The sequence below is a fragment of the Garra rufa genome, chromosome 2 (assembly GCF_049309525.1).
Source record: "Garra rufa chromosome 2, GarRuf1.0, whole genome shotgun sequence".
NCBI lineage: Eukaryota > Metazoa > Chordata > Actinopteri > Cypriniformes > Cyprinidae > Garra > Garra rufa.
In genome coordinates, this window is record NC_133362.1 from 31,494,418 (window position 1) to 31,511,524 (window position 17,107).

General features: G+C 36.5%; 1 protein-coding gene across 3 annotated transcripts in view; it reads left to right on the forward strand.

The window, feature by feature from the left end:
• The window catches only part of atp10d (ATPase phospholipid transporting 10D), a 31,985-nt gene that overhangs the window by 13,454 nt on the left and 1,424 nt on the right, over positions 1 to 17,107 (forward strand). For 2 of the 3 annotated variants that reach the window (XM_073834108.1, XM_073834109.1), the window contains 12 exons: positions 96 to 310; positions 475 to 651; positions 4,147 to 4,783; positions 6,390 to 6,487; positions 6,606 to 6,732; positions 6,815 to 7,369; positions 7,453 to 7,529; positions 12,931 to 13,056; positions 13,154 to 13,354; positions 13,457 to 13,537; positions 13,641 to 13,745; positions 15,733 to 15,920. In XM_073834108.1, coding sequence (XP_073690209.1) covers positions 96 to 310; positions 475 to 651; positions 4,147 to 4,783; positions 6,390 to 6,487; positions 6,606 to 6,732; positions 6,815 to 7,369; positions 7,453 to 7,529; positions 12,931 to 13,056; positions 13,154 to 13,354; positions 13,457 to 13,537; positions 13,641 to 13,745; positions 15,733 to 15,920 — 2,587 coding nt within the window. The remainder of the gene's footprint in view (positions 1 to 95; positions 311 to 474; positions 652 to 4,146; positions 4,784 to 6,389; positions 6,488 to 6,605; positions 6,733 to 6,814; positions 7,370 to 7,452; positions 7,530 to 12,930; positions 13,057 to 13,153; positions 13,355 to 13,456; positions 13,538 to 13,640; positions 13,746 to 15,732; positions 15,921 to 17,107) is intronic. The other variant, XM_073834110.1, reaches the window with a different exon arrangement.

The window sequence follows — 17,107 nt, forward strand, 5'->3', positions numbered from 1 at the left end:
GGGTGCGCCGTGTATAACATACACAATAAAATGATTTATTCTGATAATGATTTAATGTTTGATGCTTATAATCATGTTTGCTTGTTACTCTTCAGCAATTTCTCTAGAACAGTATGAGGAGCAGGGCTTTGCCGATGCAGGTCAGTCTCTCACCCTGAGGTCACGCACTAGCAAGAAGTCACTGAGCTGTAAATCGCTCAGCTGCAACCGGAGTTCAGTGTCCCTCAATACCCTCACTGCAGAGTCTGACACGCACTCTGTCCACGACACACTCCGCAGACACACACCTGGAGCCTTCAGCAGCACAATGGTGAGCAAAGGACAGACTTATCTTCAACATGTGTACTTTACCATGTTTTTATTACTTTATTACTTTATTCCCTGTGTTAGTCATCTATTAATAGTACAATAACACGCACCTCAAGTATTTATTGTCACGGATATGCAGTTGTGTAGTTGTCATTTTTTATCCAGGAGTGTGCCGTCGTTCCAGACCCTGATCTTCAGGCGAAGCTGAATGCCCTGTCTTCACCCATGCGTTCCGCTCTTCGACAGGAAGCTGCTGAAATCTCTCACATAATGGACTTCTTTCTCGCTCTTACTGTCTGCAACACTGTAGTAGTTTCCTCGCCCACTCAGCCAAGACATATGGTATGATCTTTTATTTATTATTTATCATTTAATTTTTCAAAGGGCACCTATTATGCAAAATCCACTTTTACATAGTGTTTGGACATAAATGTGTGTTGGGAGCGTGTGAACACAACCAACCTACAATGATAAAAATCCACCCACTCCTTATTTTTTAATCCCCATTAAACCAAACCAATCTAATTAGACATGCCGTTTTGATTCTCTAAGCAATGTGATGTCACATTGTTTAGGCCCCGCCCACGGCGGCTGACTGACAGTCCTGCATTACCACAGAATTGTCCGTTCTGTGGCGCTAGCAAACATCCTCCCTGTGCTGTCGAGTCACTCACACGGCTCAAAGGACGGAGAATGGAGGACAATGTACAACAAAACACAACTCGCTGAGGGCTAAATGCAGGACTGTCAGTCTGCTGCCATGGGCGGGCCTAAACATTGTGATGTCACATGCTTTGAGAATCCAAACTGCATGCCTAATGAAATTGGTTTGGTTTATTGGGGATTAAAAAATAAGAAGTGGGTGGATTTTTGTCATTGTAGAGCGGTTGTGTTCACACACTGCCAACACGTTTCCACCTTGTAAAAGTTGATTTTGCATAACAGGTCAACTTGGAACAAGCACTGTAACATTCCACTGTTTCATCACCGTACATTGGCTTCCCACCGGTTCACTCTTAGTCATGTTGTTTGTACTGACTGTTTTTTACTGTAGGCATGCAAAGCAGAGATGTATACACTACACCCTCTTCTAAATATGTGGAGGAAATATGCAGCTCATTTGCATTTAAAGTGATACACACCAAAACGCCTCTTTTTTTTTTGACACGCCCCATAAATGACATTTTCCAGATGTTATAAAAAGTATTTTAAGCTGATGACACAATTTGAGGACACCCAAGGCCAATATTACATCTTGTAAAAGGGGGCATAATATGTGCCCTTTAAATAATACAGTGGTGCCTTGATTGGTGTTTTGCAGACTCTGCTTTTAACTCCCAAGTTTGCATAGTCAAAACCTTTGAGGAAAGCTTCTTTTATTTCATCCCCCATATAGCTCTTTCAGACAGCATCAAACATGTCACATATTGTTATCATTTTGTGATTTTAAACAAAAGTTCTGATACAAGCATTTTATATGAAAAAAGGCTTGAACTGTACAATTAGTATGGCCGTTTCTAAATGTGTGGCAAATCTTCTGTAAAGGCAAAAGGGGCAAATCAGGGCAAATGAGACCCATTGCAGACAAGAAATCAATTGATCCATTGTCTATTGTCAATAGTGTAGGGATGTATGAAGCACCACTCACAATGAAGGCACTTTCAAACCAAGCAGTTTTTTAGTCAACACTGCAAATCTGAATGTCCAACTTGAACCCAAAATCTGCATGGGGAAATCTTTCGCCCTCATTTGAAATTCCAGATCATGCGGATTTCTATTGATATGACTACATTTCACCAGTGAAAATTGACAAAAGAGCGACAAATGTGACCATACTTTTAAAATGTGTCCATTTGTTTTTAAAGCAAAAACCCGAAACCTAATTATACAGGGCTTTTTAAAAAAAAAACAGTTAGTTGAAAATGTACAACTACCAGTCAGATATTTTTGTTTTTTAAAGATGTCTCTACTTATTACGCTCTACTTATTTGATCCAAAGTACAGCAAAAACAGTAAAATATTTTTATTATTTAAAATAAATGTCTTCTTAAATATATTTTAAAATGTAATTTATTCCTGTGATTTCAAAGCTAAATTTTTTGCATCATTACTCCAGTCACATAATCCTTCAGAAATCTTTTTAATATTCTGATTTGCGGCTCAAAAATTTAATATTATGTTGAAAACAGCTGAGTAGATTTTTTTCAGGTTTTAATTTAAAGGATCCTCAAAAAAATTATACTGACTCCACCCTGATAGCACACATATATCACAAAGATGTCTATTTGACATCTGCATTTACATCTGGAAGATGTATTTTTTTAGAGCGTTTGCTCATCTGCAATGCGTTCCCTATCAGAATGTCAAATATATGTCGATTAGATGTCTTTGAGATGTTTATGATTTAGAATGTATGTAAAACTGATATCTTACAGACAGCAGATGCTGTTGATTTCAGATCAAGTGATCTTTAACAGACATCTTGCAGACGTACATGTGCTATCTGGGCAAGCTTTTAAAGAGTATAGTGTATAATGTTACAAAAGCTTTTTATTTCAGATAAATGATGATCTTTGGATCTTTCGATTCATCAAAGAATCCTGAAAAAAGTACTCAACTGTTTTAAATATTGATAATAAAAATAAAATTGTTTCTTGAACAGAAAATCATCAGATTAGAATGATTTCTAAAGGATCGTCTGACCCTGAAAACTGGAGTAATGTTGCTGAAAATTCAGCTTTGATCACACATTGATATTTCAATTTTACTGTTTACTGTTTAATTTTACTGCTGTACTTTGGATCAAATAACTGCAGACCTGGTGAGCAGAAGAGACTTATATAAAAAAAACATTAAAAATCTTACTGTTCAAAAACTTTTGCCTGGTACTGTAGTTTGGTGTTTTTTCTGCTAAGCAGATTTTTTGTCAACAGTTTATTTTACAGTGTCCTTCTTACATGTTACATGTGTTTACTAATGTAATTACAGCTGATTATGCATAATTACATGCAACTAAACCTAACCCAAATCCAAACCCTAAAGCTGATGATACACGGATCAACTTTTTAAGAAATGTTGCAGGGCAACTTTTTGGCAGTATTGACAAAAGTTGGCAATGTGTCTCAAATGGTTTCAAAAACAGTGTCATAGCTATTAAAAGATTTCTTATGATTTTAAATCTGTATTCAACCTCAGAAAGATCTTAAGTCTGATTTTGTGGTGGCTGCACTTTAAAATTAAACCATTACATTATCTTAATTCAAGTGATGAAGAATTTTGAAAGTCTGACAGTAATCAGTGTTGCATACTATTGCAAGGTTAACCCTGCCTGTTTTAGATGTTCGAAAATGATTAACAGTTGAAAACATTAATTAGAAATTCAGAAGTCATCAAAAAATAATCAAATGTAATCAGCTCTTACTTAATACATTTTAAATAAGGTAACTTGTAATCTGTAACCTATTACATTTCCAAAGTAACCTTCTCAATACTGATTACTCAGAACTTAATTCAGGGTAATACAAGGTAAACAATGATTTCTTATTATTAGAAACACAATTAAGTTTTCTGAACAATCTGTGCCGGTTTTTAATGGATGTTTTTCACCAAAAATTATTTATAGCATACAGGATGTCACCTTGCAGAAATGTTCCCAGTGGTACAGTCAATTTGTGAATTAAATATTAAACAGTTTAAACTGTGCTAACATTACTATCTTTTTTTTAATTGCTGAAAGCATAATCGAATTAGACAAAATATTAAATAAACCCAGATTCCGTTGTGAGCTCTTATGTGTGTAGTTGTGAATATGTGATTAATATTCATTTGTAATATCAGGTTCAGATGCCTGTGGTTCGCACACCCCTGCGCTCTCTAGAGGAGATGAAGGCCATGTTTCAGAAGCTGAGTCTGCCTCGTTTTCCCTCATCACCTCATCAAAACGCAAACACTCCTCCCAGCCTAACCAAGAAACTCTTTACCCGGGGTCGTGCGGCTTCATACTTTCCTAACAGCAGCCCGCAAACGCCCATCAAAGTCACCCTAAAGTCACCCACCACACCCTCTGACACCCCTTTAAACACCCCAAGCACTCCCGTCACTCCAGTGCTGTCCAGTAGGGCGTGGACTGAGGACATGGACGACATACAGAAGTCCAAAGATAACTCTGCTGATGAGTCAGAGAGTGAGGATGAAGATGAGGCAGAAGAGTTGCTGTACGAGGCAGAGAGCCCGGACGAGGCGGCGTTGGTGCAAGCAGCGAAGGCCTATGGGTGTACTCTGCTGGGCCGGTCCCCAGAGCAAATCCTTGTGGCCTTTCCAGGCACTGGGCCGCTGTCTATCCCTCTTCTACATGTTCTGCCATTTAATTCTTCCCGCAAGAGGATGTCTGTGGTAGTGCGCCATCCGCTCACTGGAGAGGTGGTTGTTTACACTAAAGGAGCTGATAATGTCATTATGGAGCTGGCTGAAGCAGGTATGTGAGGTCATGTCTTTTAACGTTTATTAAAGTGATAGTTCACCCAAAAATGAAAATTTGATGTTTATCTGCTTACCCCCAGGGCTTCCAAGATGTAGGTGACTTTGTTTCTTCAGTAGAACACAAACAAAGATTTTAAATTCAAACCGTTGCAGTCTGTCAGTCATATAATGGCAGTCATTTGAACCCACGGCTTTGAGAGTCAAAAAAACATACACAGACTAAACCAAATTAAACCCTGCGGCTCGTGGCGATACAATGAGGTCTTATCACACAAAACAATCGGTCTGTGCAGGAAACTGAACAGTATTTATGTTCTTACTACCTTGCTGTCTATGAATTTAAAGATGAATGGAGGTCCTACAGGTTTGGAAAGACATGATTTAATTGAAAAGCAAAATGACGTAACTATTTTAAAATAAGTTTAAGCTTTAAAATAAGTTTAAATGGAAAAGTTTAACCAAAAATGAAAACTCTGGCCTCTCAAGTTGTTCCAAACCCATGTGGAATGTAAAAGAATACATTTTGAAGAATGTGGGTAACTAAGTTGCTTGTCTCCACTGACTTTCTAGTATGTCTGGGAAAAAATTCTACAGAAGTCAATGGGGACCAGAAACTGTTACCCAAATTATTCAAAACATCTTTGTTTTTGTTCAGCAGAAGAAAGAAATTCATGCAGGTTTGGAACAACTTGAGGTTGAGTAAATGATGACAGAATTTTCACTTTAGATTAAACTATACCTTTAAGTTTTCTTGTTTTATTTTGTTTTGGGAAAATGTATCAAAATTAAGTGACTTAAGTTTATAGTTACTTTCCCCTGTTGCAGATATTTTTTTGTAACATCTCATACTACTGCCATATCATATTTCTTAGATATTAAGGTTAAAAAAAACCTCTTTCTGTTGGTCCAAAAGAGCGAGGCACTCTAAGGGTGCGGTCACATTTACCTTTGTACACAAAACTGGATAAAACGCAGCCATCTCAATAGGAATCTGTGCAATTGGAAATACTTTGCCTATAAAATGTAATCAAAGTGTCTGCAATTTGACCGTGCCTTGAAACTTCAGAAAAGAACCGAGTGTGAAAACAATTGAGTCATGATCCCCTCATATGTTTGAAGTACTGTATGTTTAGTACAATTTACACAGTGAAAAATATGTAGTGTTTTTATCCATTTGGTTACTTTATACAACCTATGTTTTTAATAAATGCAAATGTAAATGCAAAGATGTTAAAACCCTGTTTTTTGCTTTTCCATTACAGTGTATAGAGTGTACAGGGCTCTAGACTAGACGGCTGGTCGCACCGGTGCAACCTTTGATTTTTTTTAGTCGCACCATTGAGAAATTAGGTCGCACATGCGACCAAATTGGTCGCACTCTAGAGCCCTGGTGTAGATTAATGTGGAAAAAATAAATTTAAAGCAGTTTAACATAAGCCAGCAACATAAAATGTGAAAAAAGAAGGGGTATGAATATTTTCACAAGGCAATGTAATTGTGCAGCCCTTCTTGTTGTAAATTTGGATGCATTATTATCCCAGCAGTGTTGAACCCTATAAACTTATGTCTTGATTTTGACTGTGTGTGCATGTGGGGTACAGCTGAAGATGGTTTCTCTAGGGAGAGCATGGAACGAACGCAGAAACACCTGGACCAGTATGCAAGAGAGGGACTGCGAACTCTCTGTGTTGCTAAAAAAGTAAGCCTTTATCTCTCACTTCCCTTATTTGCAACATTTATTATATTTGCATACAGCACTAAAATGCCTCTGTATGGAGGTTGAGTCTTGAAACAAACTGTCTGTATATGATTGACAGGTATTGGAAGAGCAGGAATACAAAGCCTGGTTGAAAAGACACGAGAATGCAGAAACCAGCATTGAAAACAGAGAAGAGCTTCTGCTTGAATCTGCAGAGAGACTGGAAATTAATCTCACATTATTGGGTGAGATACTAAGACAGCGAACACAAAAATGAAAATGTATTGTGTGTTGGTTGTCCTAGCCTAATTGTTTTTTGCCTTCCAGGGGCGACGGGTATAGTAGACCGCCTGCAGGAAGAAGTGCCTGAGACCATTGAGGCTCTGCAGGAAGCTGGAATTAAAGTTTGGGTCCTCACAGGGGACAAACAAGAGACTGCTATTAATATTGCTTTCGCTTGCAAGCTCCTCAGACCTACAGACCACATATTGATGGCCAATTGTGACAGCAAGGTAGGGGCAGAGATGCTCATATGTTTAATCTCTTATGTTCCTTTTTTATATAAATGGAATCTGAATTACTTTCTATGTGCATGTGTGTGCTTTGTCCCACAGGAAACCTGTGAGGCTCGACTTCATGAGTTACATCATGAGATCACAGAGGTTACAAAGAAAGGCATGTCTGAAGATGGTAGTTCTGACTGTGTGTTGGTCATTGATGGCCGTACGCTGGACTATGCTCTGCAGAAGGAGCTACAGGGGTCGTTTCTGGACCTCACGTGCTGCTGTCGCTCAGTCATATGCTGCAGATCCACCCCTCTGCAGAAGAGCCAAGTGGTGCGGCTCGTCAGAGACAAGCTGAAGGTCATGACCCTGGCTATAGGTGAGTAAGGCCTGATGAAAGTGTATGGATGAATGTCAGTGAAGATTGTTATTCAAACTGAAATGTGTGATGCTCATATTCAGGTGATGGAGCCAATGATGTCAGTATGATTCAAGTGGCAGATGTTGGCGTCGGCATCTCGGGCCAGGAAGGAATGCAGGTACAGTACAAGCAGAAACCAGGGTTGGGCAAATTTCAGCAATTAAGAATTTGCTACCTTGCAGTTAATGAGGGTGAATTAAACTGGATTGACCACATTCCACAGGATGTTTGGTTGGAATGCCATAAGCAGGAATTTAATCAACAAAAACAAACAAAAAACAAAATGTTTTGACTAATAATGTCAGATTTTGACTAATTACATTAGTTAGGTCTCTTATGCTCATTGAGGCTGCATTTATTTGATCAAAAATACAGTAAAATGCTAATATTATTACAATTTAAAAATATTATAATAATATTAAATATTAAAATAAAGTGTCCTTGTTACAGTGTAATTATACAGGTAAGTACTGAGTAATATTAGGGTTAGGGTTTTAGTTGCATGTAATTAATTAGGGCTGTCAAATGATTAATCACGATTAATCACATCCAAAATAAAAGTTTATGTTTACATACTAAATGTGTGTTTACTGTGTATATTTATTATGTATATATAAATACACACACATACATGTATATTAAAGAAAAATGTTTTAGATTTATATAGAAAATATTTATAATCCTAAATTAAATAGAAGTATAACTATTCATAGATATAAATATTTTTTTAAATCTATACATGTATTTGTGTGTATTTATATATACATAATAAATATACACAATAATGCCACATAAACTTTTATTCCGGTTGTGATTAATCGTGATTAATCATTTGACAGCCGTAAATTAAACATAATTTACTGTTATCGCTATAAGTACATATAGCACGCATAACAAAGATACTAAAATAAAGTGTTTCCTAATATTGTAATATGTAATTTATTGCTGTGATCAAATCTATATTTTCAGCATCATTCTTCAGTCTTTAGTGTCACATGGTTTTTCAGAAATCTTTCTAATATGCTGATTTGCTGCTCAAGAAACATTTATGATTATTGTTGAAAGCAGTTTTTTTTGGAAACAGTGATACATTTTCTTCAGGATTCTTTGATAAAGCGAAAATTTATCAAAATGTACATTTATTTAAATCATAAATCTTTTGTAACGTTATACAGGTATTTATAATGTATTCTTGCTAAATAAAAGTATTAATTTCTTTTAAAAAAAAATAAAAAACCTACTGCCCCCAAACTTTTGAATGGTAGTAGATAGGGGTCGACTATGTGTTTTTTAGGGCTGATACTGATTATTACGGATTAGGGCTGTCCCCGACTATGAATTTTCATAGTCGAATCAGAATTTTCGAATCTTTCTATAGTCGACCGATAGTCGAATCATCTTATGTGCGTGTGTGAATGGGTTGGGAGGGGCACGACACTATAGTCAGCAGGAGGGTAAAACTATTTTTATTTTATTTTACAAGCGACCAAAACTGCCTGCCAACTGACAGACAAACTTATTTAGGTTTAAATAAAAACACAGAACGCGTCTTTTAGTTCTAAAAACGCGAGGCGCACAGCACTGCCTTTTTTGGTGACTTTTAATGAAAGAGCAGTGTGCTGCGGTTTTTTTATGTTGCTAAGCAACGACCAAAACAGCTGTCCTGTCAGTCAATTCAAAGGATTATAGCGCGAGCGCTCTAACTTAGTTTTTTGCTGTTAAGTAAACTGTCATATTAGCAGAAACCCTAAATAATACAGCTCCGGGTTACCCACGATAGACACCAAAGGTTTCTCCTCCATTTCTTGCAGTCTCCGGACTTTTTAAGCAACGGTAAACTTTCGCCATCACAACAGAAGACCCGCATCTCCATTCATTCGATTGGACAATGGAAAAGAACGCGAATGACGTTGGGTGTTTTTCCGCTCAGAGTTGATTTTTTTTTTTTTTTTTCAACTTCAGGCGCTCAGAGCGCTCCTGCAAAACGCGAGGCGCAGCAGCCGGGGGCGCATAAACAGTAGGGCTGGGAATCGATTCCAAAAAGAATCGATTCCTCGATTCCGAGGCATTGGGAATCGAGAATCGATTCCAACATTTGGAATCGATCCTCTCAAGGGGAATCGACTCCTCATTCAGAGCCGTTTTCAGCTCAACAAAACTTACCTCTTAAACGGAAGGCTGCATTCCATGAAGGCTGAATATTTCGGCTGCAAGTCATCAAACGTCGATTGATGAAAATAAACGTAATAAAAACGACTCATTACTAAACTCGTCTGAGTTTAAGGATGCAGCCTTCAGTTTGAGAAGCACACATTAATTTGCCTCTTGCTCGCTAATAGTTAATATAGTCTGATACATTTCCACGAAAAGATTCGTTCGGATAGATCATTTAAATGAACCAGTTCAAAAAACGATTCAGATGTTATTTTACGGGAGAACTGGCTCATGATGTCCACAATTTTGAGCGCTGCACGACAGAATAGATCATAATGGGTCTTGATCTTATTTACATCTTAAATAAATGCTATTTTTAATCTTTCTATCAGCCAATGATAACTCTGAAAGGAAACGCAGAGAGCACGTCGGTGGCCGAGAGCGCATCTGATTGACAGCTACACCACGAGCTCTTATATCATCCTGTATTTATTTCGAAATTATAGCTCTTATATCAGTGTTGTTGTTAAAGTTCTGTTTATTTTGTTTCAGTGTATAGTTTGCTAATTTTGTCATTTTATACACGTCATGTCTTGTTTTATTCATGCAAAAAAATGCATGTCCACTGCAGAGCTGTGGGTTATGACTAATTTCCTGGGCAATGAATTACAATTTGAAATCAGTCAGAGCTACAGAAAAATAGTATATATATATATATATTTTTTTTTTTTTACAAATGAAGCTTCATATTATGAGAAGGTAACATTATACGACCTTTACATCCTGCATTTATTGCGAAATTAGCTTCCTCCAATCTAAAAAACAAGAATCGAAAAAGAATCGAAACAACAGTGAGGAATCGATTCTGGAATCGAATCCAATCGATTCCAGAACCAGGAATCGGAATCGGAATCGATTCCAAAATTTTCGGAATCGAACAGCCCTAATAAACAGGGCACAGAACGCTCACTGCCAACAGAAAACCATTCAAAAGAGGCGCCTCCAACTGCAAAAACGCGTCAAGATGGTCCTCATCTCGTCATGCATCAGAGAAAGTGAAAATTAAATTTGTCACAGGGGTGGTTGGAATTATTCACAAACACGTTAAAAATATTTACTGAACGCTTCTTTCTTTTCACTTTTGTTTTTACTGCATTATCATAATCAAAGGCTGTATATAACTTAATATAACCGTACAAAACCAGTAGTTCTGTGTGCAATTAGACATTGAGCACCCCCATATTGGCAAAATGGTATGATGCTCGTTTCACCCGCGAAGATTCGACTGTGAGATCGGTGGTCGAATCAGGCTCCGCATATCGATGCATCGAATCTTCGACTATTCGGGGACAGCCCTATTACGGATCTAGTAAACTGATATATATGTCTGGTGTAAAAAATAAAATTAATGTCATAATTAAGAACAACAAGGGCAGTGACAAAAACTTTATTTAAATGCCTTTAAATTATTTTATCAGCAAATCGGTTTTGACCGATACGATTACCATAAAAATTAATATCACTAAATATCAGCACCGATATTTGGCCAGGCAGAGTCCAAGTGGATGTCAAAATGAATATTAAATTTTTCTATTATAAGCTGAAAGTTAAAGCCATTAACACTCTGTTTTGTTCATTTCATCTCATGTGTACTTAAAATAAACAGAGTAGAATCCACTCGGAAAATTTATTCACATATGTTGGATAATCTGTTTTATAGATTAATATTCAATTAATGAGAAAGAACAAGTGTGTAAAAAAAAAAAATGTTTTCACTCCCAGTTTTTACTAATTGTGTGTGTGTGTGTGTGTGTGTGTGTGTGTGTGTGTGTGTGTGTGTGTGTGTGTGTGTGTGTGACTCAAGATTTTTCAGGTTGACTAGTTGTCACTTATTTTAAGCATTAGTTGACTATTAGTCGCACGTTTATTAATAAACCATATAAATCATAATAATGAGCTTTTAATTGTCTACATAGTCTAATAAGCGCTCAAGCACATAAAGCTTGCCACAGCGCACTGACAGATATAATAATTATGAATGTGTCAGAGAAAAACAGTAAGGAGGCTGCATTAACGTTTGAATAATTTGATAAACTAGTGCTTTCTTTATTTTCGGCTTAAGAGATGAAGTCAGCAACACTGACTCATCTCCACAGTAGTGATGATGTTTCATACAGATTACATCATCTGAAAATATTTGTTCTGCATTTGAATTGGTTCATTTGAAGGTAGACGTTTCACTCTCTATAGATATATTTGTCATGTCTTTAAGGCAGAATTTCTGTAAAAAAAAAATTCTTCACACGCTTAAGTTCACAGATATCGAGATGGCAGATAGTGAATCCAGTTTGCTTTCATTATTTTACAAAAGCATGTTTCGGTGCAATGTGTCATACGTTAACATTAGATTGAGCGCCCAAGTAAAGTTGCTACTTCTTACATATTTCAAGTGATAAGCCATATTTGAGGTCGATGAATGATATGCAAGCGTTTGGAAGTCCTGCCCGTTGTTCTGTATTACCACATAGACCAGCAGTTAACAATCTGTCCATCACAGGCTGAGTAACTTTGCCACTTCCTGTGTTTTTTTTTTACATTTGACTAAGTGACTAATAATATTTTGGTCAACCAAGCCTCTTCTCATCGACTAACTATATATATATACAGTGCCTTGCGAAATTATTCATACCCCTTCATTTTTTTCACATTTTGTTATGTTGCTGCCTTATGTTAAACTACTTTAAATTACTTTTTTTCCCACATCAATCTACACGCCCTACTCCATAATGGCAAAGCAAAAAATAGGTTTTTAACATCTGTGCAAATTTATTAAAAATAAAAAAACTGAAAAGATCCCGTTGCATAAGTATTCATACCCTTATCTGGGACACTCGAAATTAAGCTCAGGAGCATTCATATTGCTTCTAGATGTTACTACACTTCGAGTGGAGTTAAACTGTGGCAAATTCATTTGAATGAGTATGATTTAGAAAGGCACACACCTCTCAGAAAAGGTCTAAAAGCTGAAAATGCATATCAGAGCAAAAACCAAGTCCTGAGGTCAAGATAACTGCCTGTAGAGCTCAGTGACAGACTTGCGTTAAGGCAATGATCTAGGGAAGAGTTCAGAAAAAAAATCTGCTGCATTGAAGGTTCACAGAAGCATTATCCATAATGGAAGATTGGATGGGGGCTGGCAGACATTTTCTATCATCCTAGTTGTTATGGATAATGCTTATGTGAACCTTCAATGCCTTCAATATAAACATTCAATTTCTCCTTTTTCCATTTAAAACCATGTATTTCAGCAGATCTCTTCAACTATTTTTATTTGTGTAATTGTGATGTTCTCCCTCTTTATATAGGCGGTGATGTCCAGTGACTTTGCTATCTCCAGATTTAAGTTCCTGAGAAAGCTCATTTTGGTTCACGGTCACTGGTGTTATGCTCGTTTGGCTAACATGATCCTCTATTTCTTCTACAAGAATGTGGTGAGTAAAACACACATTTACACAGCCCTTCATGCAGCCTTATCTTATGAAGCAGTGTGGTCCTGACTTGTTCCTCTTCTTTTCTTTTTTTGTGTAGATGTACGTGAACCTTTTGTTCTGGTACCAGTTTTTCTGTGGATTTTCAGGCCACACAATGACCAACTCGTGGGTTTTAATCTTCTTCAACCTGCTCTTCACCTCCGTCCCTCCAATCATATATGGTGTGCTGGACAAAGACGTGTCTGGCGAGACGCTCTTAGATCTGCCTGATCTCTACAAGTCTGGACAAAAGTCGCAGGTTGGCATCTTGTCTCACATTCCATTCTGTTATGTTGTTTTTTTGTACATGGTATAAATATAGTGATGGCTTGTGTGTAGTAATGTAATGCTTGATTTTCAGGCCTATCTTCCGTCAACGTTCTGGATGAACATTCTCGATGCTTTTTACCAAAGTCTAGTGTGTTTCTTCATACCTTACTTTGTAAGTCATTCTAAAGATCTTTACTTTGCTGAATATAATAATGTTTCATTTTCAGAATAGTACTCACGTTTAACCATTTATGTTCTTCTTTTATGCTGTGAAGGCGTATGCAGGGACTGATATTGGGGTGTTTTCCTTTGCCTCTCCAATCAACAGCTCCGCTCTCCTCATCATCCTCTTGCATCAACTGGTAGAGAGTCGCACAGTGGTGAGCCAATCACAGTTATTCAGTGCTAATTTGTTTCTCGTCTATAATGCATGTAATATTTAAAGTTAATCTTTAGAAAAGTTATTGCATTCCATGCCAAATGCAACACCAAGTCCTCACCAAGCATGACAGCAAAATCTATTAAAGGGAACCCATGATGTTAAGACATGTATGGCATAATATAACAAATTATTAATTTGCATTAATTTGATGACGTGAAATGGTTGCACTCTGTGAGATACTGATGCTCCCTGTTGCGTCGGCATGTTTACATTCTGCCAGAATGGCATCTCACATTTCTTGTCTCTGCCATTTGTAAGTGCTTTCAGTAGCTGTGGTCTACATCAGGGCTAAAGTAAAGAGAACAAAGACATGGGTCTTTAGAAAGTTTTATTCGTCCATAGGCATCTTCCCATTCTTTTCTCCTCTTCTTATCACTAGGAAAAGCAGTGAAGACTTGTTTTGCTTTTCTTGTTGCCCTTTGACTAAAATATTACAACCAAAATGCAAACAATGTGTCATTGTATGAGTATTTCCTTTTCTGGTGTGCAACCATGTGATGTAATCAAAAGAATGGCGCCCCCATAGTCCAAACATATGGATAAAACAATGTAGATTTTTTTGTAAATAATCTAAATCTTTCAGTTTTCTACTACATATTTTAGTATGAGATGTCATTTATGTAATATTAAGACATACGTCCTAATACCATCAAAAGATTGGAATAATTAAGATTTCTTAATATTTTTTAAAGATGTCTGTTATGCTCACCAGAGCTGAATTAATTTAATTAAAAAAGGTAATTTTCTGAAAAATAACAATATAAAAAAAATAACTTTCTATTTTAATATATTTCAAAATTAAATTTAAAAACAAAATGTTATTACTGTTTTTTTTTTAATGGGCTAATATTCTAATTTGAATAAAAATCTCTTTATTCCACACATTTGATATTTTGCGACATGTACAGGAAAATCCTATTGGCCCAAGATGGATACAACTTCAAATAACTGTATATTAAAGATTAATGTGTGTACTTGATATCAAATCATTCAGTGCAGATAGACAAATTGCGTCTTGCAGAAAACACCACAGTAACAACACAGTATTTATTTTTAATCATTTATACACAGTTATTTTTGTGGCAATATTTGCCTACCATACCAGGATATTTAATGTCTTTATTTACAGTGGTGGCCAAAATTATTAGAACGCTATTATTTTCACCAGCTAAAAATGGTTTTAAGTCAGTTATTTCTATCTTTTGCTGTAGTGTGTCAGTAGGAAATGTCAGTTTACATTTCCAAACATTCATTTAGCCATTTATTATAATAATCCAGTGAGATTTTAGTTTGACAACAGCCAGTGCTCCACACAGAGATCTGATCAAATCATCATCCAGTCTGACTGGAATGACATGAAGAAAAATCCAGAAGAACTGTGGCAACGTCTCCAAGTTGCTTCAAGAAACCTACCAGCAAAGCTACATTATGTTAAAAGTTTAAGGCACTAAAAATAATGTCATAAATAGATTTTCTTTGTCAATTAACTTCTATTAACTACATGAAATCAAGTGTGTGACCATCCAGCAGATTTGCCCTAGGTGCACTTGCCAGTGGGTCTCTTGAAGTATCTTGGAGACTTTGCCACAGTTCTTCTGGATTTAGTCTGTCTCAGTTTGTTCTGTTTCTTCATGTCATTCCAGACAGACTGGATGATGATGAGATCAGATCTCTGTGTGGAGCACTGGCTGTTGTCAGACTCCATGTGCAAACAAAAACCTCACTGGATTATTACAATTAATTACAATTACAATTGCAACTAATATTTCCTACTGACACACTACAGCAAAAGAAAAATAACTGACTTGAAACCATTTTTAGCTGGTGAAATTACTAGTGTTCTAAACATTTTGGCCACCACTGTATGAGTGACTGTCTCTGTATCTTTTGCTAACACTGGTCTTGATTGTTTTTTGTTTTTTCAGACATGGATACATGCTGCATTGCTGCTCTTCAGTGCCTTTTTCTATTATGCCTTTGTCCTGTTGTTCAGCATTACGTGTGTGACATGCAATTCTCCTACAAACCCCTATGGCGTTGAGACAAAAGTGATGTCTGAAGCATCCTTCTATTTAGTATGTGGACTTACCACAGTCCTGGCCCTGCTACCTAGGTATTACACACACACACACCTGAATCAGCTTGTTTACATACCAGTCACTGACTGTAACCCTGACTACATTTACATGTGTATCAATAATGTGATTATTATGAAGATGTCACAAGCAAACCTCTCTAGTCCCATTTATGTACAATTTTTATTATTCTGATTATTCGCGAAGACATATGGTTATTTTACCGCGATTATTCACATAAACCACAGCAGGGTCAAATAAAAACATGTCTACAGACGTAGTGGAAGGTTATTCTGTGCTCTGATGAACATCGCAATGCAGCTGTGTTTGCCTCACTGCTTTCGTCGCATAGTCTTCTATTGCCTAATGCAATTGTGACTACAAGAATTATGAGCTTAATCATATTAGTTTGATTTAAGTATTATGTTTATGTGAGGTAAAGTTTAATTCCGATATTTGCAAAATACAATTATAATCGCATTATGAGGGTGACCTGATTACCCAGATGACATGTTAAAGGCTGTAATACACTATTTTTCAGTGAAATATGTGACCCTGGACCACAAAACAAGACATAAGTGTCAATTTTTGGAAATTGAGATTTATACATCTTTTATACATGTATGGTTTTCTATGGTAGGACAATATTTGGCTGAGATACAAATTTGAAAATCTGGAATCTGAGGGTGCAAAAAAATCTCAATATTGAGAAAATCGCCTTTAAAGTTATCCAAATGAAGTTTGTAGCAATGCATATTTCTAATCAAAGTTTTGATTGACAAAATATCTTCATGGATAATGATCTTTACATAATTTCCTAATGATTTTTGACATAAAAGAAAAATGTATCATTTTGACCCATACAATGTATTGTTGGCTGTTCCTACAAATATACCCATGCTACTTACGACTGGTTTTGTCGTTCAGGGTCACATATAACAATAGTAATTTTGTTTTTGCTTTTATTTAGTGTTTGGATAGAATCACAGTTTAAATCAGAGTCTGTGCAAAGTCTGTCAACTAAAAATATGCTGACTGACTCTGACTTTCAGCAACTAGTCTACTCTTTTGGCCTGCAAATCTGGACAAAAGCCATGTAGTGTAATTCAGCCTTAAGACAACATCCAACACAAAAGATTCCTTCTGATATGCCTTGTTTTTTTCCTGTTTCTAAGGCATTGCTGCATATATCCTTCACAGTTAAGGCAAGAATATGCATGCCCAA